Source organism: Fringilla coelebs, assembly GCF_963513975.1.
Source record: "Fringilla coelebs genome assembly, chromosome: 8".
Lineage (NCBI taxonomy): Eukaryota > Metazoa > Chordata > Aves > Passeriformes > Fringillidae > Fringilla > Fringilla coelebs.
Genome location: NC_140066.1, coordinates 5066859 through 5092128, shown reverse-complemented (window position 1 = coordinate 5092128; position 25270 = coordinate 5066859). Strand labels below are relative to the sequence as shown.

The 25270-nt window shown below is 48.3% G+C and overlaps 1 protein-coding gene across 1 annotated transcript in view; it reads right to left on the bottom strand.

The window, feature by feature from the left end:
• PRKG1 (protein kinase cGMP-dependent 1) overlaps positions 1-20220 on the bottom strand; it is a gene marked incomplete at its 5' end in the record, with an annotated part of 340143 nt that extends 319923 nt beyond the window's left edge. The window contains one exon of the mRNA XM_084210094.1: positions 19955-20220. Coding sequence (XP_084066220.1) covers positions 19955-20220 — 266 coding nt within the window. The remainder of the gene's footprint in view (positions 1-19954) is intronic.
• Positions 20221-25270: the final 5050 nt, after the last annotated feature.

The window sequence follows — 25270 nt, the reverse complement described above, 5'->3', positions numbered from 1 at the left end:
TGTCCCCAGTCTCTCTCCCTCTCTTTTCTGTAGCTCCTTCAGGCCCTGCAAGGCCACAATTTGGTCACCCCAAAGCTTCTCCTCTCCAGGTGAACCATCCCAGCTCTCCCAGCAGAGCTGCTCCATCCCTCTGCCCATCCTGGTGCCTCCCCTGGGCTCTCCCCAGCAGCTCCAGGTCCCTCCTGTGCTGGCACCAGTTGGTTTCTCTGCAAGAGCCCTTTGTGTTGCAGCTTTATCTCCTCTGCTTTCCTTGAGCAACCTCAGGCAACAGAGCCCTTTCCCCCTTCCCAAGTTTCTGCAATCCCAGCACACAAAGCCCCATGTCCAAACCCATCTCCAGAGCCCCTGGCACAAGAGGAAGGATGAAAACAAGGCACAAACCCTGCACTGTGCAGCAGGAGGGGAACACATCCCAGACCCCTGTGCCCTGAGCAGGAGAGCAAACTCACAGCCTGCTTCCAAACTGTGGGAAATGGATTTGGAGAAAGTGTTTAAAGCTTGACAGAAGGCTTACGTAGTGTGCATCTCTATGTAAACTTTGAGATAAGAAATGTTGACTTAGAAATGACTTGGAATAGACATTGTTGAGAGAAAAATGGAACGAGAAACGAGTTTTAAAAAGTAGCTTTGTAAAAAAAGACCAGATATTTTAGAGAAATAGAGTTATGAAAGATGTATTGTAGTAGGGCTTACAAGGGGTAATTTTAGAGGATCAGTTTTAAAGTATTTATAGTATGGTGTGCTTAAAGTTGATAGGTTAAAAAATGTTTATAATGTACTCTAATTAAGAAATTGTTGGCTTCTGATTGCTTCCAAACCACCCCTGCTCCTTTCCACACACACAAAAATCGCTTTGTTTTTTGCTTTGCACCAGCTGTTTCCTTGTTTTCCTCTTGCTCCCGAGGCAGGGCTATCAGCAAAGAGAGTTTGCAGCTGCTGCTTTGGGCATGACGCGGCTCCTGTGCCACCTCCGCTCCCTTACATGGCCCGCAGCTCGGGCAGGCACAGCATTCCCCACATTCTTCCCTTTTTCCCTGCTTTTTATCCCCGTTTCTCTCGGCAGGAGAGAACACAAACACAAGGAGTAAGGCCGCCCTCTGCTGCCCTACACCAAACATTGGGCCAGCAACAACATCACAAGGAAAACCCGACAAAACAGAAAAGCTGCCGAGCAAAAAGCATCCCCAAAGCGACCAAAAATGCAATGTAGAAATAAAAAATTAGTCATCTCATTAAAAAAAATAGCAATACTATTGCTCAAGCCCAGCTTTAATACAGTAATTTATTCAGTTTCTCTGCAAGGGGCTACCACAACTTTTTAATCACAAGTTTTTTCGAGTTACTCACTACAATTCCCTAAAAAGTGAACATGTGGCATTTTAAAGAGCTCATTTATATAAAAATGGGATTTTATAAACCCACAGCAATGTCTGTAGGTCCCTTACAGCAATCCAACTCACAGCCTGCTTCTGCTTAATATTCATTTTGCCCAATCAACAAATTATTTCAGAGCTGTAACAGCTCTGCCTGCAGACATCACATTTTGGGTGGGTTTTCTTTACCATTCCTGTGGTATGGTAAATAACACCAGACTTAAATAATACCATCTCTTGGTTCCCCCTTAAAGAGAGAGAAAAGATTGATATGGTGTGAGCTGGAATCAACAATTCAATGCAGTAATGGACATTAAAGCATTGATTTGCATCCATTCCTGGCTCAACTCCCAACCACTCTGAGTGTGCACACAAAATTTAGGACACACAGACCCAAAACATCCCTATTGTTTAGTATTAATGACTAATCTGAAAAATGAAGGGGGTTTATTTCCTCTATACATGCCACATTTTTGTCTCACTCCTTTTAATTTTAAATTATTCTGTTTTCAGAAGTCTGTCCCTTTTTACTCTCCATTTATATTCCTTTGTAAGCTCCCAGAAAAGTCAATTAAATTTAAATAGCTCACACTAATACCACAAATATTTCACTGCAATTGCAGCTAATCCATCACCTCCCCAAAACCTCACAACAAACCCTGGCTTCCCAAAGTGCTCAGATGTACAGATAAAGTCAAATTTTGCAAGCAAACTCTGATTTTAAAAACCATGAATGCAATTTCCAAGCAGAATCAGTATTGATTGGGTAGCAGAACAGCAAATGCTAAGCATGGAGGGGTAAATAATGGGAGAAAAAACCATCCAGGAACCCTACTAGGATAGGGAATTTAAGTAAATATGGTTTCTATCCTTTAAGCTTCTCTATATTTTTGTAGGAGACACCCAGGACAGGGGGTAAATAAAGTTTGTAAAAGATAAACCAAACTCAAGCAGATTAAATTATTCAGGAAAATAAACCAATCCTCAGGTGAAACCTCCCAGTACCCAATTTTTTAGTAGTATAAAATCCCTATCAGGAGGTGAAATTGGAGGTGGGACTCCAAAACCCACCCTATGGATGAACCACATTCTGACATCTCTGCTCTTCCAAAAGAAGGTAAAACTATAGATTGTCTACCCTTACTTCTCCTATTTAAAGGTTTCACCAAATCCATCACAGCTGGAGCAGGTTTGGAGCTCTTCAGTGGAGAATTCACCTCACCTGAGTAATTCCTTGATAAGAGGCAAAGCTCAGAGCAAACCCTTTCCCTGTCAGCTTGGGAAAAAAATCTCAGGCATTCCTTAAACTTCCCTGTCATGAACCCAGTTCCAGCAGGGTTATTCCATTTCTTCTCAGTGCAACCCTAAATAATGCTTATTATCAACCCAAGAGCAGGGGAGAAATGCGAATATTCTCTGCTTTTAACTAAATTCTTTCTTTCTTTTCACCAGAAAAGCCTTTGAACATGAACCCAGGTTTTGCTGGCCACTGAATGGCAAGTGATGTGTTTGCAAAATTAAGCTTTCCATTTGTAGGGCATTATTAGGACTCATTTCACAATGCTAATGGGTTTTAAATTTTTTTTTCTTTAATTTTTCTTCCTCTTCAGCAACACACAGGAAATAAAAAGAAGAGACTGGCACATCACACTACTAAATCTGCAGAAACATCTTCAAGTTCTTGCAGAGAGCAGTGATTAAAGCTTTAAAAATGTACCTGTTTCTCCCCCTGAAGGAACAGAGTGCTGCTGCAACATAAATCCACCTGAATTAGAGCACAGCTCATCTGCTGATCATTGAAACCACATGGTTTAACCCATCTCTTGTAACTGCAGCTTTAGTTTGCTTCATTTCATCTCATTTCTGTACCTGAAAAATCACAGCAGCCCGAAGGATGAACTTAATTGCACCTCCAGTGAGCTGCACGGGTTAATTAACATAATTACTCATTCCTAGCCTGGTCAGCTCCCTGCATTCATCTGCTGCACACCCAGGCTGAATAATTCAGCAGGTATTAATTATTTATGGCCTGGAGCTCTTCAGAAGGCAGTCAGTGCCAGGATTGGAGCTGGCAGGCAGAGCCAAGCCCTGCCCCACCAGGCCCAGCTCAGGCTTTCCTGAAACTTCCCTCTCATGAACCCAGTTCCAGCAGGGTTCTTCCAAATCTTCACAGTGCAAAGAAATGTTTATTATCAACCCAAGAGCAGGGGGGAAATGGGAATATTCTCTGCTTGTAAGTAAATTCTGTATTTCTGTTCACCAGAAAAGCCTTTGAACGTGGACTCAAGTTTTGGGCATCACAGCAGGGAAAATGGGCTGGGGTTGCATTCAGCCACCAAAAAAATCCTGGTTTAAATCTCCCCACATCCAGCTCTTGATTTATCAGGACTGCCAGTGACACCAAAGGAATATGGGGTGGAGGGGAAAAAAATCACCTTTTCCTTTTGGTCCCTTGGTGGAATGTGCTGGAAAGGAGAACAGTGCCAGGTACAGGCACTGCTCCCCTATAACCTCTGCCAGGATTTGCTCTCCTGGCTGGGTGAGTGCAGGGTTTAGGTAGGGAAGGACCCTACAGCCATAAAATGGGCATTGGGACCTCCAAAAATCAGGGGTGTCACCCCAGAAAAAGCCAGGCTGGAGCTCTCCTCCAGCTGGGAAGGGCCTCTCCCCCTCCATCCTCTGCTTTGGAGAAGAAAACACAAACCCAGAGGGTGTGTGGGAAATGGATTTGTAAAGAACTTTTTAAACTTGATACAAAGTTTATATAGCTTTGTATATTTGTGTGTAAACACTGAGATAAGGTGTGTTGAGTTAGGGAAGTTTTAAAATAGAGATAACATTGCTGAGAGAGAGATTGAGCTAGAAATAAGTTTTAAAATATAGCTTTGTAAGAGGAGTAAATATTTTAGAAAATTAAAATTGTGAAAGATGTATTTTAGTAAGATTGTGTAAAAATATATGTTACTAGTGTCAGAAGTAATAGTGATATTGTGTGGTAAAAGTTAATAAGCTAAAAATTATTTATAAAGAAATGTTAGCTTTTGATGGAATGGTGTTAAGTTTTATATCTTTTGGGTTTTACCATTTATTGACTAATAATAGAATAAAATCTTTTAAATCACCTCTCAGTTACTCCATCTTTAGAACAGAATAGAGAGAACATTGGTGAGAGACTGAACTAGAAACAAGTTTCAATGAGTTTCAAAATATAGCCTTGCAAAAAGAGTAAATATTTTAGAAAATTAGAACTGCAAGATGCATTGTAGCAAGACCATGTTAAAAAAAAAACTGATTAGTGTTAGAAGTAATAGCAACCTTGTGTAGCAAAACTAGTAAGCTAAAAAAATATTTATAAAGTATTGTAACCAGGAAATAAGTCAGCTTCTGATAGAATGGTGTCAAGTTTTACATCTCTTGTGTCTCACTATTCATCAAGACCAATAACAGAATAAAATCTTTTAAAACACCTCTCAGTTACCCCATCAAAACAAAAAAAAAGTAACAAGGATGAAGTTTGCCCAGTGTGTGAGTGGGAAACCACGAACTCAAAAGAGAAGATACATCCAGAGGCCAAGAAGGAGCTGTAACTCCTGGTGGCTGAGGCTGAACTGCTTTTTTGGAGTGCTAAATCCCCCCTGTGGCAAAGGATGCAGCTGGAGATGGTGTTGAAGAAGGTAAACAAATACCTGGGAGCTGGTATTTGTCAAGGGCAGAGGGGGCTTAGGGAAAAAAAAAATAGAATAAAAATCTTATTTTACATTATATCAACGCTATAATTGGTTAAATGCTCAGTATTAAGTGGGATTTTAGGAGGAGCAGCAAAAGGCTTTACAAGAACTGGAAGATGGGTGAAACCCTATGAAAAATGAGGCACCTATTGTGAACAAGGACAGATATCCAGGTGCACAAAATCCCTGGGAAAGGCTCACACACAACTCCACCTGCAGCTGCAGGTCAGCAGTGCCACCTCCAGTGCCCATCACCACCCCAGCTGGGCACATTTATGCTCTAAAACCCCCAAACCACCCAGATTTTTCCTCCCCAAGTGTGTTTACCCCCAAATCCTCCCCCTCTGCAGCCTCTGCTGCCACCCCCGTCCCCTGCAGCCCTAAAGAGCTGTGCCACAATATTTCCACAGCCAAGCCCTGGATGCCAGCACACAGGAGAGGCTTCTCCCCACCTTCCCACTGGCTTTGGGGGTTTGGCAGCCTCCCCCCAGGAAGCCTTGCTGATAAAACCCCGCAGTGGGAACAGGGCAGCCTTTCAGCCTCCCCCAGGCAGGGCCAGCCCGGCTCCATGGGCAGCTCCTGGAGGGTGCTGTGGTTACCCACAGGGCAGCACAGCCCTCATTCCAACCCTCTGCAGAGAGATCTCTGCTCTGTGAGGCCCTTCACCAGGGCACAGGGTGGGGAGGCAGAGCTGAAAGCATTTTTTCATTCCCAGGAAAGCCAGGGGCCTCTGCAGCTTTTCCTTCCCTCTATTCCCTGACATCGGTTTTTGGGAGCTTTTTTTAACCACTTCCCAGCACTGAGCTGAGGGTTGTCCCCATGTTGGACTATGCTTTTTCCTGACCCAGAGATGGGACAACTGAGAGGTGTTTTAAAAACTTCTATTTCAGTTTCAGAAGGGTGAGACAATACAGATGTCATAATTCACACCATCACAATCAGAAGTCAACTACTTCCTAATTACAGTACACCCTAAGTATTTTTTAGCTTATTAATTTTTGCCACACTATGTTGTAAATGCCTTAAAACTAATAATCTAAAATTACTCCTCGTGGGTCTTACTACAATACATTTTTCATAGTTCTATTTTTCTAAAATATCTACTCTTTTTTACAAAACCATCCTTTAAAACTTATTCCTAATTCTATTTTTCTTTAACAATATCTATCTTATTCTACATTTCTAAGTCAATATTTGTCACCTCAAAATTTACATGCAAATTCACACTATGTGAACCTTCTATCAAACTAAAGAGTTTTCTATAAATCTTCTTCCCACAGTCCCCTGTGTTTTGTCAGGGTTTTACCCCAAGACATGGCTCTGTCGCTGCCTTAAGCATCAAATATTTCCAGCCACATGGAAGATAAAGATGAAATAATCCCAGTGTTAAAACTGCACTTTTCTCCCAGATCTCCTTTCCCTCCCAGAAGCCACAGCCAGGAGGGAGGTGGCATAAAATCCATCTGGCAGCTCAGCCCTACACCGAATTTCCATTAATGCTCCAGATTATATATCCAGAAAATACCAGACACAATCCAGCCCTGGTTCTCCTACATGGTACCAAACCTTTTCTTTTCTTGCACCACCAACTACTTTGAACTGAAAAATTAGGGAGAGGTTGGCATTGCAAAAAAAAAAGCATGAGAAATAGCCCAGGTTTGACAGTTCTTTTACCATCAGGCTGGGATTTTTAGGGCTGGGTGGTTCATGCTCCACAGAGAATCCTAAAGGTTGGAAAACCCCTCTGAGATTGACTCCAACCATTCCCCAGCACTGCCAAGGCCACCTCTAACCCACGTCCCCAAGTGCCACATCCACAGCTTTGGAACACTCACAGAATCACAGAATCTCTGGGTTGGGTTGGGAGAGACCTCCAAGATCATCGAGTCCAGCCCAGCCCCAACACCTCAGCTAAACCCTGGCACCCAGTGCCACATCCAGGCTTTTTTAAACACATCCAAGGATGGTGACTCCACCTCCCTGGGCAGATCATTCCAGTACTTTATCACTCTTTCTGGAAAAAGCTTTTTCCTAATATCCAACCTATATTTCCTTGGGTGCAGCTTGAGACTGTGTCCTCTGGTTGTGTCAGTGCTGCCTGGAGAAAGAGCCCAGCCCCAGCTGAGCACAGCCACCTTTCAGGAGCTGTACAGAGTGATAAGGGCACCCCTGAGTCTCCTTTTCTCCAGGCTGAGCACCCCCAGCTCCCTCAGGGGTTCCTCACAGGGTTTGTGTTCCCAGCCCCTCTCCAGCCCCGTTGCCTCCTCTGGATGCGCTCCAGCCTCTCAAGGTCCTTCCCACCCTGAGGGGCCAGAGGTGGACACAGCACTCCTGTCCCTGTTCCCCAGGAGCAGAACCTGAACCCCCTGGCTGCCTCTCCTGTCAGGGGGTTGTGGAGAGCAATAAAATTCCACGCAGGGTTTGATCTTACTGGGGAGATGCCAAAGCTCCAAGTTCCAAAAAACCTGCACCACTCCTCATTTCTAGCCTGATTTTCCCTGCAGCGCTCCTGACTGAGAAGCCCACTTAAAAAGACAAATCTGTGTTTAACCTCCTGGACACTTTTATTGGTTGGAGACTGTCACCATGATATTTTCTGAAAAATCCCTGAAAAATCGCCAGGATTTTTCTCCTGAGAAGCTGAGAAGATTCAGAAAAGAAATGTAAACAATAATTATCTGATTGCTTGGAATGTGGTTTGGAGGTTGCTTACCAACAGCATCTTTCATTGGTTCCATGTGAATTGTTTTTACTTAATGACCAATCCCAGTCCAGCAGTGTCTGACTCTCTGGTCAGTCACGAGTTTTTATTATTCATTCTTTTCTAGCCTTCTGTCTGGATCCTTTCTCTTGCTTTAGGATAGTTTTAGCATATCATTTTATTTTAATATAACATCATAAAATAATAAATCAGCCTTCTGAGAACTTGGAGTCAATTCTCATCTCTCACCTTGTCCTGGGGACCCTCAGCACCACAACAATTGGTGAGCACAGGAGATCAGTAAATTCTCATTTCTTGGAGTGTCCAGGCCTGCTTTATCAGCCTGATGACCACAGCCACTACCCTGGGTAAGGCTGGGGATGTGTACAAGTGGAAAGAGGATTTGGGAAGGCAAAAATGAGTGAGGACCTGGAGGTTTTAAAGATCAGCCAGTAATGGGATGACATTTCCTTTCTCCAGGAACATTTGTCTGTAATGAAAGCGATGCCCAGGCACATCAAACTGGGCTGTAATTATTCCATTATCCTCCTGTCGGCTCTGAAGGCTAAACTGAGATCATGTCAGTGGAAAATGCTTCCCCCACACTGGGGATTCATCTCCTCCATGGTTTCATTAGGGTAGTATCAGGCTCAAGCAGCTTTTGCTGTGAGCAGGAGCAGCCTGAAACAACACCTGAGCTTTTCCCTTCAAATCCTGCTCCTTAAATCTGCCTCTTAGGGTGTGGACTGGGGAGAGAAGTGCTTGGGATGGGACCAGCAGAGAGAAAAGGGCAGAAGAAACCTCACAAGAACATCCTCATGTCCTCAGCAAGAGACTGGGCAATCCTGGTGTTCTCCAAACCAAAAACCACCCCTGTTCCCAGGGCCAGGCAGCTCAGACTGAGTAAACTAAATTAAAATAAACTAAACTGAACTAAACTAAACTAAAGAAGAATTTTACATAATTAAATGGAAGTGTCAGCACAGCTTGGCCAAGGCAGCATGGGCTGGAAAGAGAAATCTCCAGCCCATCAACATCACACTAAAATTGCCCAAATCCCACTTCATTCTCATTATTTGAAGGGGACAGGAAGAGTCACTTGATGGGGCAGTAAACTCATGGTCACAGCTGCCTTAGGAAAGAAAATATTGAGCAAGTCCCTGGTTAAAAAATGATCTTATAGGTCAACACCTGAACAGATAAAACCTAGAGCAGGACATGAATACAGACAGCCAAAACACTGGAAAATAGAGTGACTTCAGGTCTTTACACACTGGGGTTTTAATTTTCAATAAAAGGTGGGACAGAGGGTGACTGAGTTCTGGAATTTAAAAAAAAAAATTTGGAGAGCCAGAGGAAAGAGAACATTCCACCAGGATTTTAGCAGGTAAATGAAACCCCACAGGTAATTGTGTCAGCCTGACATCAAACCCTGCATATCGTTTGGGATGTTCAAGCCTCCATTTAATTGCTGGAAAAATTAAGGCAGACAACAATGCCAATCCATAGGGTCCTATGGAAAACACAGGAATGGGTTTACCAAGTTTTATTAAGGCACCCCCAAACTGGGCTGAAAAAAGCATTTGCAGCCATGCAACGCAATTAAAAGGCTGCTGTGAAGAGGCTGAGTCACAAACCCGAGCTCGTTGGGAGCATCTCCAGCTCCGGGGGATTTTATCTGGCACAGGAAGGGTTAAAAGTGAGGGGAAAAGCGCTTGGGAGAAGCGTGGGAAGAACAGCAAAGAGCCAGGGCAGGAGGAGCAGCTGGGCCGGGAGGCTGAGACAGATCCAGGCTGGAAATGTGGAAGCGATACTGAAAGCAGAGCAATTAGCGCAATTAATCTCCCCTGCAGCTCGCGGGGCAGGGCTCTGAGCCGGGATGGGAAGGGGGATTTTATTAACAGAAATGCACCACTGCAAACAAAACCTCCAAGGTTTTTTGGGGTTTTTTTGCTCTCCAAGGAAGGCAAGGGAACATCTGCAAACGGGGCTGGATTATCAATTTTTGAGTTTGGGATTGAAGGTACTTGAATGGTAGTTTGTGTTTGGATTTAGGTGTTTATTTTTTTTACTAGTGAAACAGCTTTATCACTATGAGTTTGGTTGCCTTTCATTAGTAAGGCATAAAATGGCTAACTATCTGCTGTTACAAAGTCTTTTAAGACTAAACTAAAAGGACACATTATTTTCTTTTTGAACTTAATAACTGATCTTTTGAAGCTTGCAATGCAGATTTTTCTGTCTAATTACAAAACTTAAACTTAGGAAGAAGAAGGTAAAGAAGAATAACTTGCTTTTGACATAAAATTTCTATCTTGCTTCATATTTATTTTTATATTCTAAAACCTTAAACTCGAAGTTTTCTACTTTGTGATGTTACACACTTCTAACTAACTACACACTTGTAATCTCAGTGCTATCAATTAATTTTTGGAAGCCTTCTCTACAGCTTTAGGTCAATTGTGGTGTTCTCTTGTGGGTCTGTGCCTTTAAGCACAGAAAGTTTAACATTTTTAGCATCCAGGATTCCAACACTGGATGAACAAAGCTGACCTCCTGAGATTCCCATTCCTCCTCTGCCACCCAGCATCTCCCAGCCCCACCAGAAGGGCTCCACAAATGCAATTTTAAATCTCCTTCCCCAGGCAGGGTTGCACTGCAGGCTGGAATAGGGATGCAGGGATTTATCAGCTCCCTGTTCTCCCTCACAATGTGAACGCCATGAGCACAACACCCACACAAGGAGCTGCTGCTTCCAGTTCCCAGGGAGCAGGGTCAGGAGAGGAGTCACTGTGGGGAAAACCAGCTCCAGGGGATTTTTCCATGTGCTGCCTGGGCAGGAGCCACCACAGGAACGAGTGCTGGGGAGATTTGTGACATCATTCCACGGGAAGTTCCCCCCTGTGTTTCCCAGTTGGTTTAAAGAGAGTTGATTTTTATTCAGCTACTGAATATTTGGCAGCAAAACAAAGGAGAAGAAAAGGAGAAGGCTCCCCAAAACAGAAATCAACCAGCCCAACATAAAGGACGGGAATCAGCTGTACCTGCTTTTAATCTCAGAGTAGAAACTACAATTTAGGGGCCAACCCAGCCAAAGAGGTGCAATGAACAGCAGCAGGAACTGGGAGTGTGAGACACAACTGTCCCAAAATCAAATGGTCTCTGCAGCTGATGCTTTAGGATGGAGTTGACTGCACAGACTCAGGAGAGATTAATCAGAGCCCCAAAATCTCCCTAAAACCAGTCTTCAGTTGATCCACAGCACCACTTCCACTTCCTTTTTTGCTTTTCTGCCTCCAAACATATGGAATAATGGAGTAAAAAAATTAATATTCATAATGCCCACACCAGCTCAACCTATATTTTTTCAGCATCTTCCCATAGAAGAACAAGTTTCTGGTTGAAGTTGCCACGAGCATTCTCCTATCAAAAGATAAAACACTTTGAAATTCATTTTTTTAAGGTGATTATTTTAGAGGGAGGGATAAATTTCAATCCAGCTTCAAGTCTCTCTGCCCCAGCAGTGCTGAGGGATGTGGGGAAGAAGATTCAAAAATGTCAGGACTGCTCTGGTGTGTGCTCCCCAAAAGGCACTGCAGCCTTTTCCCTGGATGGGACATGGGATAATAAAGCTGCAGATCAAAGTGAGAAACGTGCTCCTGGCAGGGAGAGCCCAGCCTTGCATTCTGGGATGAAAGGGAAGGCAGAGATTTCACCCTTTACCTGACACAGATTTCATAAAGCAGCATGAAAATCAGTGGGGGTGGGAAAAAAACCCCCACAACCACCACTTTTTATGCTGCTTTCATTTTAGTATTTTATTTTTTTTAATATTGAACAGTCCTTTTCTGAACTACAGAGCAGACAGAAATAAATTAGCCAAGGAGGGGGATGCTGTCTAATGATACAATACACTCTCAGTGCCATTCCATGAAAGTTTTCCCTCTAAGAGCTGATTTGGGGTTTTTTTTCCTGCCTCTGTGCAGGCTGAAATAGCCTCAGAAATGCCCCCAAGGCTTTGTGAAAAGGGTAAACATCCAATGCAGAAAAAGCAGAATCCCTGACTGGTTTGGGTGGGCTGGCAGATGGGAAGCAAAACCACCTTGGAGATACAGCCCTGGTATTTAAATAAATATAAAAATTGATATTTTATATAAATTTTCCCTGATAAAGCAACTTTCTGGTGTTCTTCCACCTTCCCAGAGAGCTCCTTCCCAGATTTTCTCCATTCTGCTTCTCCAGACCTTCAGAACCTTTCTGTATTTCTACAAGCACGGATTTATTTTCTTTTGAATGTCAAAAAAAAACAACCCATAGGCTGGAGCAAGAGGGGACACTGGATGTATTTATTCCTTCCAGCTTCCTGATTTTTTTTTAAATCCATTTTTAGAAAGTGTAGCAACTCCCCAGGTGTCTCTCCCTGCATCTTTTCCCTGCTCCACAATCACTTCTGAGATTCCTTACAAACAGCCAAGCTGGAAACCACCTTTGGGATTCATTTTTAAGGGACTGTTTCCTGCTATTCCACCAATTCCAGGCTTTAAAATTGAATTTTGGCTTAAAAATTGCAAGCACCAAAATTCTGTGTTGAGCCAGTGTAGTTCTTTGGGGTCTCAAGGAATTGTTGCCAGTTTTCCTTCCCACTCCCACACACCAAAGGAAAAATAATACAGAGCACAGCTCCTCAGAAATTGATGGATGAAAAAGATAAAAAAAGTTAAATATTGGTAATACAGTGCAGATGCATAAATAGAAAGTGGAATTCTCAGATTTAGGATTTGATCCCTTACTACAAACAGCTCAATAGATTTTTTTTTTTAATTTTTTAAGCAGAATTTTTATACTTATTGGTCAATTAAAATCCTGGTGGTGATTTTTACCTGGGAGGATTTTATAGAAACTCCCAAGAAAGAATAAAATGCAAATGAAAACAACTCAAAATTCCCATTCTGCCGTGCTTGCTGCAATCAATCAATCAATCAATCAACCAACCAACCAACCATAGCCTCCTTTAGTGCACACTTTGTGCCAGAAACCCCAAATATTAAGATATTTCTCCTGAACCTGTTTCCCACCTGCACAGTTTCCTTCTGGGTATTTTATATGAAATAATTCTTTGTTTTCTGCCCCTGTAGCTGCTTTTTGAGTTTCCATCACCCCACTGTCATTAATTTAGTGCCATGAGATGGATGTTTTCACCCCATTTTACACCTTAAAATGTCTCAAAACCAGGAATCACCAAGAAAATCACAGCCAAATCTGTTTACTCTCCCTTGAGTCAAACAGAAGAGATTTGATCCCATTACTGGAGAGCTCTTCCCCCTCTCCTGTAGCAATTCCCACAACACTCAAGCTCAGCCCCTAGCATGAATTAAATCCCAAAAATGGAATTTGAAATTTAAAATTATCTCAATCCTTTATCCTTGTGGATCCCCAGGATCCTCCCAGCTCCTTCCACCATCCATGGGCCTGAGCTCTGCCTCCCTCCCTCCTTTTTTAGCATCTTCTGCCTCATTTCTTGACTACAGGGTTTTATTACTAATGGAACAAAAATGCTCTGAGAACACCCATGAGCAGGACACAGAAAAAAAAAATCTATTTGAAAAAAAGCAATCCTCATCTTTTCCACTCAGGAGGTCACAGCAGAGGGGAAAGCCCTTCAGGAAGCCCCTTGCCAAAACTGTGTCAGAGATTTTCCAGGAGCTGCAGCAGCTCCACAACCAAGTGAAAACCTTGGGAGGGCTTTTTCCTGAAGTTTCTTGTTAGGAAAGAAGCACTCTGAGTTTTATTTTAGTCCTTTCTATCCCATTTTCCTCTGATAAGATTTCATCACCCGGGGGGATGTTTGCTGGAGAATTACCTTTTCCATCCTGAGGGACCGTTGTGACAAAAATGACAGAACAATTCTGATAAAAGTGACACAAAAATCCTGAAGAAAAGGATACAAAAACTCTGAAGAAAGTGACTTTAAAAAACCTGACAGAAATTATAAAAGAGGCCAAATGAAGAGTGAGTGAGGCCAAGCATTTTTACACCACCACATCCACGGGCCACTTTTAAAATTGCAGCAGCAAGAGGGACACAGGACTCTTTTTCTCCTCCAAACCAAGAGATGTCCACAGGCTGCTGCAGAAAAACAACACAATCCCAGCTCCCAACTCCTTGTATTTTTATAAATCCACTCACACCAAAGATCCAGGAGGGAAAAGCAGTTTCTGGTGGCCTTGCCTGGGAGCACAGCTGAGGTTTAGAGCCCACATGTAACCAGATTTTCAGGGATTGGAAAGCAGAGCTCCAGGCAGAGGGAAGGTGGGGGACATGGAGATCTGGCAGCTGCCTTGAAATCTCTGGGCCTGTGGTTTGGTGCCCCAAGGGAGGCTCCAAAAACCTCCTGACTTGAGGCATTTAAAAATAGGCTGAAGGAAGAATTTGGGATGACGCCGTTGGGACAGAGCCTGCGTCAGCCAGGGATGGGCACTGCCCCATTCCCTTGGCAAGAGTGTGCCCTTCCTCAGGGCTGACCTGAGAAACACACAGCAAACATTCCAAGTTTTCATCCCAAACCATGCAGAAAAATGATCATTTCTGTAATTAAAAAAAAAAAAATCCTGCCATCTTGCCCTTCTTTTCTTCACCAGAACCAGGGATCACGTCAAATATTTTTTTTTAAATTTCATATGTTTATATATAAATTAATCTGATTTTTTTTTACATTTCAGACATTTGTATATAAATGAATACCTGTTTTGTACTATTTTTGGAAGGGCAAGCTGAGTTTAGCTGCTCTTGCTGTGCTGCCCTGGCCCGTGAGGAAGCACTGAAGGGATACGATGGAAAAGGTGGATTGGGTGACCAGGGTTGCTGGTGACAGACAGACAGACGCCAGGCTGTACCCAGTGGAAAGGCACCATTTGATGCCTTTTGGGAGCCAAATTTCCCCCCATCCTGGCTCGATTTTCAGGTCTCCTGTAAACCAAAGGGAAGCAATGCCCAGGGAAAGGGGGGGAGCAGTGAGTTCAGCCCATTAAAAATTAAAAGACAGGAAATTATTTCCATTGATTAGCCATAAACATTTGCTTCTCTCCCTTTCTAAAACCCTTCTGTGCTTATTTGTCTGACCTTGGACTTCTCAAGGGGCTGATGTCACACCTCTCCCTGCAGTGACAACTCACTTTGGCCCTCCACTGCTTCATGCCACAAGTTGCTCCATCCAAATGAGGACCAAGCAAAGAGTCTATCTCCCATTTCCATCGCTCTCTTTGGAATATTTTCCAGCTTTTCCCAAATTTAAGCAATCCTGTCAAACTTCCCTCTGTATCTCCCTCCCTTGCAGCAGCCACGCTCTCCCAACACAACAAGCAACGAGGACAGTGTTAATTCCTCCTCTGCCAATATAATTCCAGCTAATAAAATCCTTCTGATCTTTGGTGGGGATCACCCAGGGATGAAGCATCCAAGGAATTTGCTGTTGCAGCGCATCAGGAGCGGATGGGACCGGATTGGGGATGGGTTAAATGAGGAAGAGAGGCGTTTTTAGAGTCGTAATTAATGGCAAAATCACTGCTATCCTTCCTCTGAGCTTTGCAAAGCAGTGCTGATCCTTACAGAGAGCAGCCAGCAGCCTCAGATCCAGCAAAAGCTCCCTGTTTGAACTATTTCAGACACAGCTGCTGAGTGGTGTCAAATACTGCACGAGGACAGTCCCAAACTGTTCTTCCTCAGCTTAAAGGCTGAAGTGTCACACACAGGCAGCAGGTCACTCACTGGTCTCCTACCAGCAAAAAAATGAGGCAAAAGCTCCTTTTCCAGGCTGGCCAGGCCCTGAGGGAGGGTGGTTCCAGGTAGTGGGGAAGCAGCTGGGTTGTTTTTCACGGGCAGGCTAAACGCAGGATCGATATCGCTTTAGTGGCTGGCAGCTGATGAGATCATGGCTAAATTAACAGAGCTCACTTCCCAGAAAGGGGCTGAGGGGGGAAGGACACGGCTCCAGGGAGGGGGAACATCCCCCTGGCCATGCTCAGGGGACTGGAGGCCATCAACAGAGCAGCTCCAGGGCTGGTGGAGATGTGAGACAGAAGCGTTATAGCAGGGGGGGTAAGTGATGGAGAATTACAGGGCTCTGCGGGACATCTCTGCTTCAGCCTGGGGCAGCCCCAGTCCAGCTTTGAAGGTGACTTGGCCTTGAGTTTTGGGCTGGAGACCTCCCAGGCTGCCCAGTTTTTACCCTGAGCATGGCTGGTCCTGGCCTGAGCACTACCCAAACCCCAGAGATGGATTGATCCTGGCACGGCCATCAGCAAACATCAGCTTGTCCCAATAATGAGCAATCCCTTTATGCTTCTGCTGCATAAAGTCAAGAGGATCCACTCCAATACTCCACCCCCAGTACCACCCAAAGCCTTTAATGCTGAGTTTAAACACCTTGGGTGAACACATGACCTCAGCAAAGTATCCCCCAACGCCTCAGGGCAGGTGGAAGCAGGAGAAACAAGGATTCAGGCCTGATTTTACCTGGAAAACCACAGACAGGAGGACCGGTCCGGGACTGGGAGGCTGAAACCACAATACACCCCAATACCTCGCCTTAAATGTTAGACCCCACTGCCATCTTGTGGCAAATGCTTCTTGAAATAAAGTTTAAAAGAGGGGAAAATCCATTAAAAAGTTGCAGAAAAAGTTAGGGAGCCAGGAAGGATGGGTAAATTACCAGGAACAGGGTGGGGAATCTCATCTGTCTGAAATGATGCTGAGGCTGAGCCTACAGCACTGTGCCAGACTGAAAGAGGCATGGAAAAACCCAGGGATGGCACTGTCTGAGCTGGATTTGGGGAGTTGAGGATATAACCACACACAAAACGTGGAATTGCCTGCAGGGCCATGGCTTCAGCAAAGATTCAGTCACAATTCCGAAAATATTCCAGAGTTCCCAAAGTCATTTCATGCTGCCCTGGTTTGAAAAAGGCTTCTCACCCCAAATAAGCAGGATTTAGCTGAAATTAGACATTGCACCTCAGAATTAAGGCAGGCAGCAGCTGGAATTTCCTGGGAGGATGATCTGGAGGTGGGATTAGGGCTCAGGTGGCTCACTCTCAGGGCACAGAGCACCTCTGGGCGCAGACACAGGCAGGGCTGATCCAGCTCTTAGTCCTGGCTTTGCCACACCTCAGCATTTACTTTTTTGCATCATTGATCATCTGCAGTGCTTTTGCTTAGCAACTGGGCATCACTTTAGCAAAGTGCCTGGATCGCTGCATTATCCATGGATGGCTCCCACCCTGCCAGGAAAAACAGGGACAAACTGGTTTTCCTTCTTTGCGTTGCCATAAGAGCCTGGCAGGTGCTGGATCAGACAGCCCCGAGGCCTCGTGTGATCCGAAACACTCACTGGCTGTGGGTGAAAGTGAAGCAAAACTCACTGGCCATAAATAAATTAAGGAATCATTTACAAGAAGTGCAGCTCCGCTCTCAATTCAAATCTCTGCTGGCAGGAACGGATCAAGGAACAACAGGGAGGAATTGCTTTGAAGACAGGCACAGAAAGCGGCTCTTTTGAAAGAAAATCTGATTTACAGATACCTGGATAGCTCTATGCACCTGGCCAACTACACAGTAATGCTTCCTGCCATTAAAATTCATATTTCTATGTTATCAGAAGGAACAACAGCATAAAAAAAAACTTCCAAAGATAACACATCCTTCACCACCTTTCTGTTTACACATCCCCGTTCTTTGGATCTCTCCAAGGCTTTTCAACCCTGCCCTTGCTGCACATGACAGGGGTGCCTTACAAGAGGCACAACATATTTAAACCAACTCCATTCTCCACTTTCAGCTGGGATTTATCCCTGTTTGAGTTCCTGTCATCTCATAGTTTGCTCCTTTCAACTCCTTGACAGTTTTACTTGTCGGCGTATATTTCACACGATAAACAAATCCAATTATATTGTCAATAACTACATCTTTATCTTCAGGGGTGGAAAAGTGCTTGGAGGTTGATCCCAGGTAAAAAGGTTTCTTTTTTGGCATTCAACTGAAAACAGGTGGGCCTGAACAACCCCTTTGGGGTTTTATGGTCTGGGAGTTGTCTGTGGGTTTGGGAAAAGAGGCGTCCCAGGGATGAGGGATGGAGAGCTGGAACGCTGCTGCTGTCGCTGGAGCACAGGCAGGAGGCTCTTGGAGGTGCATGAGCTCCCCATAAATAAATCAGCCAAGTGCTGTCAGCAGTTCTGAGATGCCAGAGGCAGAGAAAGCCCTGGGGACACTGAGGGGAGCTGGCACCAGCCAGAGCCATCCCTGCCTCCAGCCAGCATTGGGAGCAGGGAGAGCTTGTCATGCTCTTGGCACAGCTCTGCAGCACAGCCCTGTGCTCCCTGACCCGGGGGCAGCACCCTGGAGCCACATCAAGGACCCACACACTGCTCATTGAAAAAACACCTTGATCTAGCCCGTGGTGGGGAGGGATTTGGGGGGAAAACGGGGGAAAAAGGGAGGTTGTGGGTGCAGCGTGCTCAGTACACCACGGAGCCGCCCGCCGCTCTCCCAGCAACGAGACGGGAGAAGAATTAAGCAGAATTAAAAGAAGAATTAAGAATTAAAACCCAAAAGCAATCCCAGACTGGCTTGGTTACCATTGTCATGGCTACCACGAGCGAGGCTAAGGCATGGGGGATGCCAGGGGATGGAGTTCCAGCCTGGAACTGCCCGCAGGCCCCACCAGGAGTTTTTCCTGCCCGCTGAAACATCATCTGGGGATGATGGGAATGATGCAGGATGGGCCAAACGACCTTCACTGCATCACATGGACACAGCTTTTCCTGCAGCTCGCCTGCAAACCCAAACTAGGAACAGCACAGGAAAGCCTCAGGCCGGGACTAAGCCTCACTAGAGACATCAGCAGGTCTAACAACTTCTAAATAAGTGATTACTCATGGTGGGGACACTGGGTCCTGCCCTCACCACAGGTGCCAGGTCACTCTCACCTTCCTGAGGCTTGGGATGATCATTGCCTCCAAAAAAACCAACAGCAAAAGGGAAAGTTGGATGTGGCTTCTCCTCCGTCCACAACACCTGGCCTCTGCCTCGGTGCACAGGGATGTGCTGCCCCAGGGAAGGACAAACGGACACACTCAGCTCGCACTCACACACCTCCCTGGGCACAGCAGTTTGCCTTATTAAATCACCACAGGCAAGGAAAAGAATAATACTGGATTAAAAAATAATAATACTGCAATTAAAAAGCCCAAAGCCAAGTGCTCCTCGTTTGAGCAATAACAAGGGGCAGGGCACAGGAGAGGAGGAAAGGGCTGGAGTTTGGTCTGGGCACATTTGGGGAGAGCTAGGGATTCACACCCACACACAGATCCCATCAGGAATGGCTCTGCTGAAACAAATCTCTCCTCACAGGGGATACAGGACCGTGCCTTGCTCGAGAAGCACCAGGCACAGCTTCTGCCCAAAGCAGGGTCACCACTTTGGTCACACACAACTTCTCTCCACCACATCCACCTCCCCAGCAGCCAGCTGGGGAGCACCATGCTCCCCAGTTTTCCCACATGTATGAAAGAAGGACAACCCCCCGAGACCCTGGGTTGAGTGATGCAGACTCCATGCTCCCCCAAAAAACCTTTCTGTGGGTGCCTGACAGTGGCACAGGGAAACAGAATCATGGAATCACTAATGTGGAAGAAGTCCTTCAGGATCAGCGATTCCCACCGGGAGGCTGGAGCAGCGTGGGCTCGTTTTTGGGGAGAATGGGGTGGGGAAAGGGAGGGGTCGGGGCGAGGGGTAGCACCTGCCCCGGGAACGGGGCTGCCGGGGGTGCTGGCGGCTCTCGAGCAGCCACGGAACAACTTCCCGGCCCCGCCGCAAACTTTTCCCAGCGCCGGGGAGGCACCGCCGCCCCCCCGCGCTCCGGCCGAGCATCCCCCGGGAGCGGAGCCGCGGCGGGGAAGGGAAGAGCGAAGCCAGGGAGGGAGGGAGGGAGCTCCGGGCTGTCCGATGCCCCGGCAGGGCTCCTTCCCGGCGGCTCGGAGCCGCTCCACGCCCCGGGCACGGTCCGTGCCGGCGATGCCAGGCGGGGGGACGCGGTGTCCCGGCTAACCCGCTCGGGACCGGGCTTAGCGGGAGCGGGGGAAAAGGGGTGCCATGCCTACCTCTCGGCCTTGGTGAACTTGCGGAAAGCCTGGCGGAGGTCGTGGAAGGAGCGGTAGGTCTGCGGCTCGGCCGAGATGCCCTGCGCCCGGGTGGTGCGGGGCCCGATGTGCGGGCTGGGGGCCGGCAGCACGGACTGGCATTTGTGCAGCCGCCGCCGCAGCTCCTGGATCTCCTCGTCCTTCTCGCCCAGGCGCCGCTCCAGCTCCTTGATCCGCTCCTCCTTCAGCAGCAGCAGCTTGGTGAAGTCCCCTTCCAGCTCGGTCATTTTGGGGCTGCCGGGCCGGTCCCGCTCTCATGGAGCGGCTCCCGGGCAGGGGCAGGGGCGGGGGAGCGGCTGCGCCCGCCCCGGCTCAGAGCAGCGGCCCCGGCATCGCCCCGCGCCCGCCGGCAGCGCCGAGCCGGCCCGGGGGCGAGCAGAAACCGCCCCGAAAACAGCGGCCAACAAGGGAAAAGGCGGCGGGGAAAAAAGGACAAGAAAAGGGGAAAGAGCTCTTGTGCCACTCTGCGAGGCTGGGATCCTGGAAATAGCAACAATTACCATGTGATCGCAGGGTGACGCAGCTCCTTGTAACTGGAGCCGAAGACTTGGGATTCAAACAAGAACACTTCATAAATATTAAATTGCCTCCTGCTAATGAGCCACGTGGAGCCGCCCCCTGGCCCGCCCGGCCCGGCCCCCGGCAGCAGCTCAGCATCCCCGGCGGCAGCTCAGCATCCCGGCCTGTTCCCCTGGGAGCTCCGCATCCCATCCTGCCCCTCCAAGGAGCTCAGCATCCCACCTCTCTCCTCACCCCTCATTCCAGGCTGCGTTACCCTCAGCAATCCCAAAGGGTACCCCGCTTTGGCACCCAAGCACCTGGCACGCCTCCCTCCATCCTTCCCTGCCCAGATTATCCCGTGTACCTCATGGCTGGGGCACCGCACATCCCACCCAGCATCCCTCCCCACATCCCACCCCTCTCGGGTACCTTCATCCCTTCCCACCAGGTTTCCTTGCTCCCTGCCCTCCAGGTCACCCCCCAGCACACGCCAGCTCAGCCCCACCATGCTGTGGGACACGCAGCTTTCCAGACACCCCGTGTCCCTCATCCCAGCCTACACCCACACCTGGAGGGAGCAGAGCCCGTCCCCAGGCATAGACACCGGGGCCCTGGTGGCACCTGAGGGGGGAGACAGCCGGAGCTCTGCCAGCTTGTCCAGGGAGGGAGGAACTCATCCTTCCTGGACTTATTTGGAAGAGCCCATCATGCACATTAATGTTTAATGCCGGCTGGCAAAGGGCACCATCAGCTCCCCTATCACATTTCCCTCCCAAACCACTCTTGTTTCCAAGCAGGGATTTCAGGAGTCCCTTGCTGCAGGCAAAGAAAAACCCTTGGGGATGGGAGGGGGTTTTTCCCAACCCCCACAGGCAGGCCTTGGGCACTCAGGGAGCCCAGGAACCCCTCAGGGTCCACATCCCAACCCACAGAATCTTGTGCCACGCCTTTAGGGACAATCTGCCTGGTCTGCTAGGGCAGGGCAAGGAGAGGGCAAAGCATCTGAGCTGGAGGACAATGGAGTATTAAATTCAGGGTTGAAATACCAATTAGCAGCGTTTCTGTCTTTTCAGGAGGTGGGGGTGCTGGGGTGTCTTTGCACCCTCCTGTCTGTGCCTCCAGCCTTTCAGGTGTGGCTGGAAACCTCCGGGCTCGGAGCCGTCCCATCCTCAGATTGGAAGCATCCCTGCGGCCAAGGGGCCAGGCAGTCCTTGCTGTGGGGGGGAACTAATTAACAATTATTAATAATAATTGGGCTTTATTGGCGGGCAGAGAGCGCCACCTCGTGGGCAGCACACCCGAGCAGAGCCGGCACAGCGCGGCCCTTCCCGGGAGCTCGGGGACGGAAAGGGGGATGCTCCAACAGCCCTGTGAGCGCCCCACACGCTCCCATCAGGATAAACGTCCCAGAGCGGAACGCGGGGGCCGCCCGTGCCCGGTCCTGCCGCTCCCAGCACCGCGGCACAGCCGGGGGCCGTGTCACAAAGGGGGCTCGCTGCGCCCACTGTGACACCGCGGCCCCGCGGTGCGGCGGGGCCATTGTGACACGGAGACGCCCGGTGTTTTCCCCAGGGCCCGTGTGGCACCGCGGCTCCCGGGGCTGTGGAGGGAGCATGCCGGGCCGTGCCCTCCAACAGCGCAGGGCACCGCGCTCCGGAGGCTGCAGCTCCCCGGGATAGCTGCCATGGAGATCCCCACGGAGAGGGGCCAGCTCGGCCCTCAGCCGTCCAAGAGGCACCTGCCGAAGGATGGGTCTGGAGGCGAGGATGGGGCCAGCGTTTCATCCCACACCTCCCACGTCTCTTTCTCCTCTCGCCTCCACGTGCAGCTGTCCCAGAACCCGGCTCCGGCCGCCCGTGGGGAGAAGCCCTCACGGAATTCCCGGCCGCAGAACTCCAAGAGCCGTCCCAGCTCGGCCAAACCGGGGCGGGGCCGGCGCTCCAACGCCTCCAGCCCCCTGCCGCTGCCGCCGCCGTCCAACGCCGCGGCCCGCGGGCAGTGCCGGCGCCTGAGGAGCTGCGTGGCTTGTTCGGGCAAGATCACGCCGGACACCGCCTCGACAGTGCCCTCCACGCCCTCCACCCCTGCCCTGACCGAGACCGAAGCGATCTTAGTCCACCAGTTCACCCAGACACCCGAGAGCTGGCTCGCTGCCGTGCGCGTGGATCGAGACATCCAGACCGAGAGCCCGGGCCGTGAGCGGCGGACAGCCCCCGTCCGGCTGTTCATGGAGCGGGCGACGCAGACGCTGCCCTCGGCGCTGCCCCTCAGGGCGGCCTCGGCCGAGCCGGAGACGCGGGGCCGGCGGCAGCGGCTCTCTCGGGTCCGCCGGCTGCTGCGGGGCTGGCGCTGCTCCTGCACCGCCACGCCGGCCGAGCAGCTCGGCGCCGGGCCCAAGCCGGCACAACACCCCCAGGCAGCGGCGCAGGGACACTCCGCGGGCATCGGAGTGGTGATGGTGATCCAGGAACCCGCCGAGGGCACCGCGTGGTCTCCGTACTCCTCGTGGCCGTGGCTTGCTGAGAGCAGTCTGTGATTTCACCGCGGGCCGCAAATAAAGAATTGCTCAGCTAACGGTGCTGCTCTGGGCCTGGTCGTCGGGGCCGTGCTGTGGGAATGGCTCCGAACAAGCGGCTGGGGAGCGGGGTGAGCTCTGGGGTGGGAGTGACACTGCTCCCATCAAATCCCTCAGCCTCAGGTCACACCTGAGTGGTGGTGACCGATCCCCAACAGCTACAGCTGGAGAAGAGCAGAACCAAAATCATTGGCAAGACAGAGGAAACTCCTGCCCAAAACGGGAATAACATCTCCCTTCAGCCGAAGGAGGGAAGAAGGTTCATCAAGGAAGGAAATGAGCATGTGGGGGCGGTTCCCCTCGGGATCAAACACAGCTGGCTCCTGAGGAGGGATCTCTGCCTGTCTCTGTAAACCTGGCACTGTAGAACTTGTCCCAGGGATGGGAACTCAGCCTGGAAGGCAATTCCTGGATTCCTCCTCTCAAAGTGCCTTGAACGAGTAGGAGAAAAGCATCAGTAGTGAGAATGAATGTCTGACGAGCAGCAGGATGGAGAGAGAAAGGCCCAGGGTGGAAAACACCTGGATGGGGCACGTGTGGCTTGGGTAGAGACAGAAAATGCAGGAACCACCCTTGATCCTCACCTGGGGCCTGCCCTGGGCCTCAGGAGGAGGAAAACGAGGATCCCTCACACCTGGCTGGGAATAAAACAGAGCAGCTTCAGGTTTTGAGGAAGATGAAGGTGGGCAAATCCCTTGGGGATGAGAAACCTTCATCCCACTCAGGTGTTGAGCGCAGTTATTCATCCTGGCATGTTTTGCAATTGAGGTTTCAATGAAGCTTTTTAATAAGTTAAATGCTGAGGGTTCAAGATAACTATGTCTTGGGGTCACAGAATAGTTGGAGTTTTAGCTGCTTCCTCCACACTGGAGAGTTCATGGTAGAGTGGCAACTCCCTAATCTCTATTTTTAAGGCAAATTAACATTTTGGAGGTGAGGGGTTTTTTGACCTCTTTGGTTAAAGGGAAGGAAGAAAAAACCTCTTATCAATACAGTTCCTGATTTTCTATTTGTGTATGTAATGATGGACTTGAGAACCCTTTGCTCCACAGAAAGGAGCAGCTTTAGGTAGTTTGTTCGTTTTAAAGGCCAAATGATCATTTCCTGGTGTGTTTTAGTTACTTCTGAGATGCTTCAAAGTTCATTTTGGGATTTTTATTGTCATTGGGCAAGTTCTCAGCGTTTCCTTGGTCTTTTGTGTGTGTGTGTAAGGCAGTGGACTGGTTATTATCTTTCATCACTGATTTTACAGACTTTATGTTTTTCCCAGAAGAATATTGTGTAGAAACAAAATTAGGGTGAAGAGTATCTCAGTCTAGGGATAAAAATACTCCCCTGGGAATGAGACAGAATGAGTTTGTATTATTCATTTAACAATTTTAGCTGCACAACCATCACTTTCATGAAAGTTTTTTACGTGATAGAAGAACCCTTTTCTCAAAACGTGATTACCTGTGGCAGTTTTGTGATCTCTTCTCAATGATAGTCATTATTTTCTGTTTATAGATGTAATTATGGATGTGAGAGTTCTCTGCTATTTAAATATAAAGGCTTGTGGCCCTTCTGCCACGATACCCTTTTCTCAACACCTGAGGCAGTTTCAGATCTCTAGGGACACTCGTGTTGGCCAAGCTGCTGCCATTCCCAAACCTCTGTCTTTCCTGAATGAGGAAAGCAGAGGGATCTCCATCAAGCAGGAGCCACCTGACTGCTCCAAAATGCCAGTTTTGTCCTACAACAATCTCACACGCAGCAGAAGAAGAATACATCTTTCCCCAAAGAGATTTTTAAAAGCTAGTTTTTAATTGGAACTGTGTAATTCCACGTTTTTACCCCAGGAGCACCACGTTTGGTTTGAGCTGATTTGCAGCTCCAGGGGCCAGCAGCACAGAGAGGAAACTCCAAGGAAGCTGTGAGTTAAGGATAATTGTGAATTTTCTGTGAATTAAACCACCAGCTATGGCCTTGCCCTCAGCCCCACACTGTGACAGTCTCTCCAGCCCTCACCACCTTACTGGACCCCAGCTGGGCTATGACTCTCTTTTGAGAAGAGCTTTCACTTAAAGGAAATCCAATCTCTGGAGCAGAGAAGAGCAGAAACAGGTCCCGGGCTGCCTCCCCACCCTGGCACTCTGGGGTTGGAGTGTGTGAGCAACACATGGTCATTATTAATATCCCAGCTGCCTTGGGCTGCTAGGGAG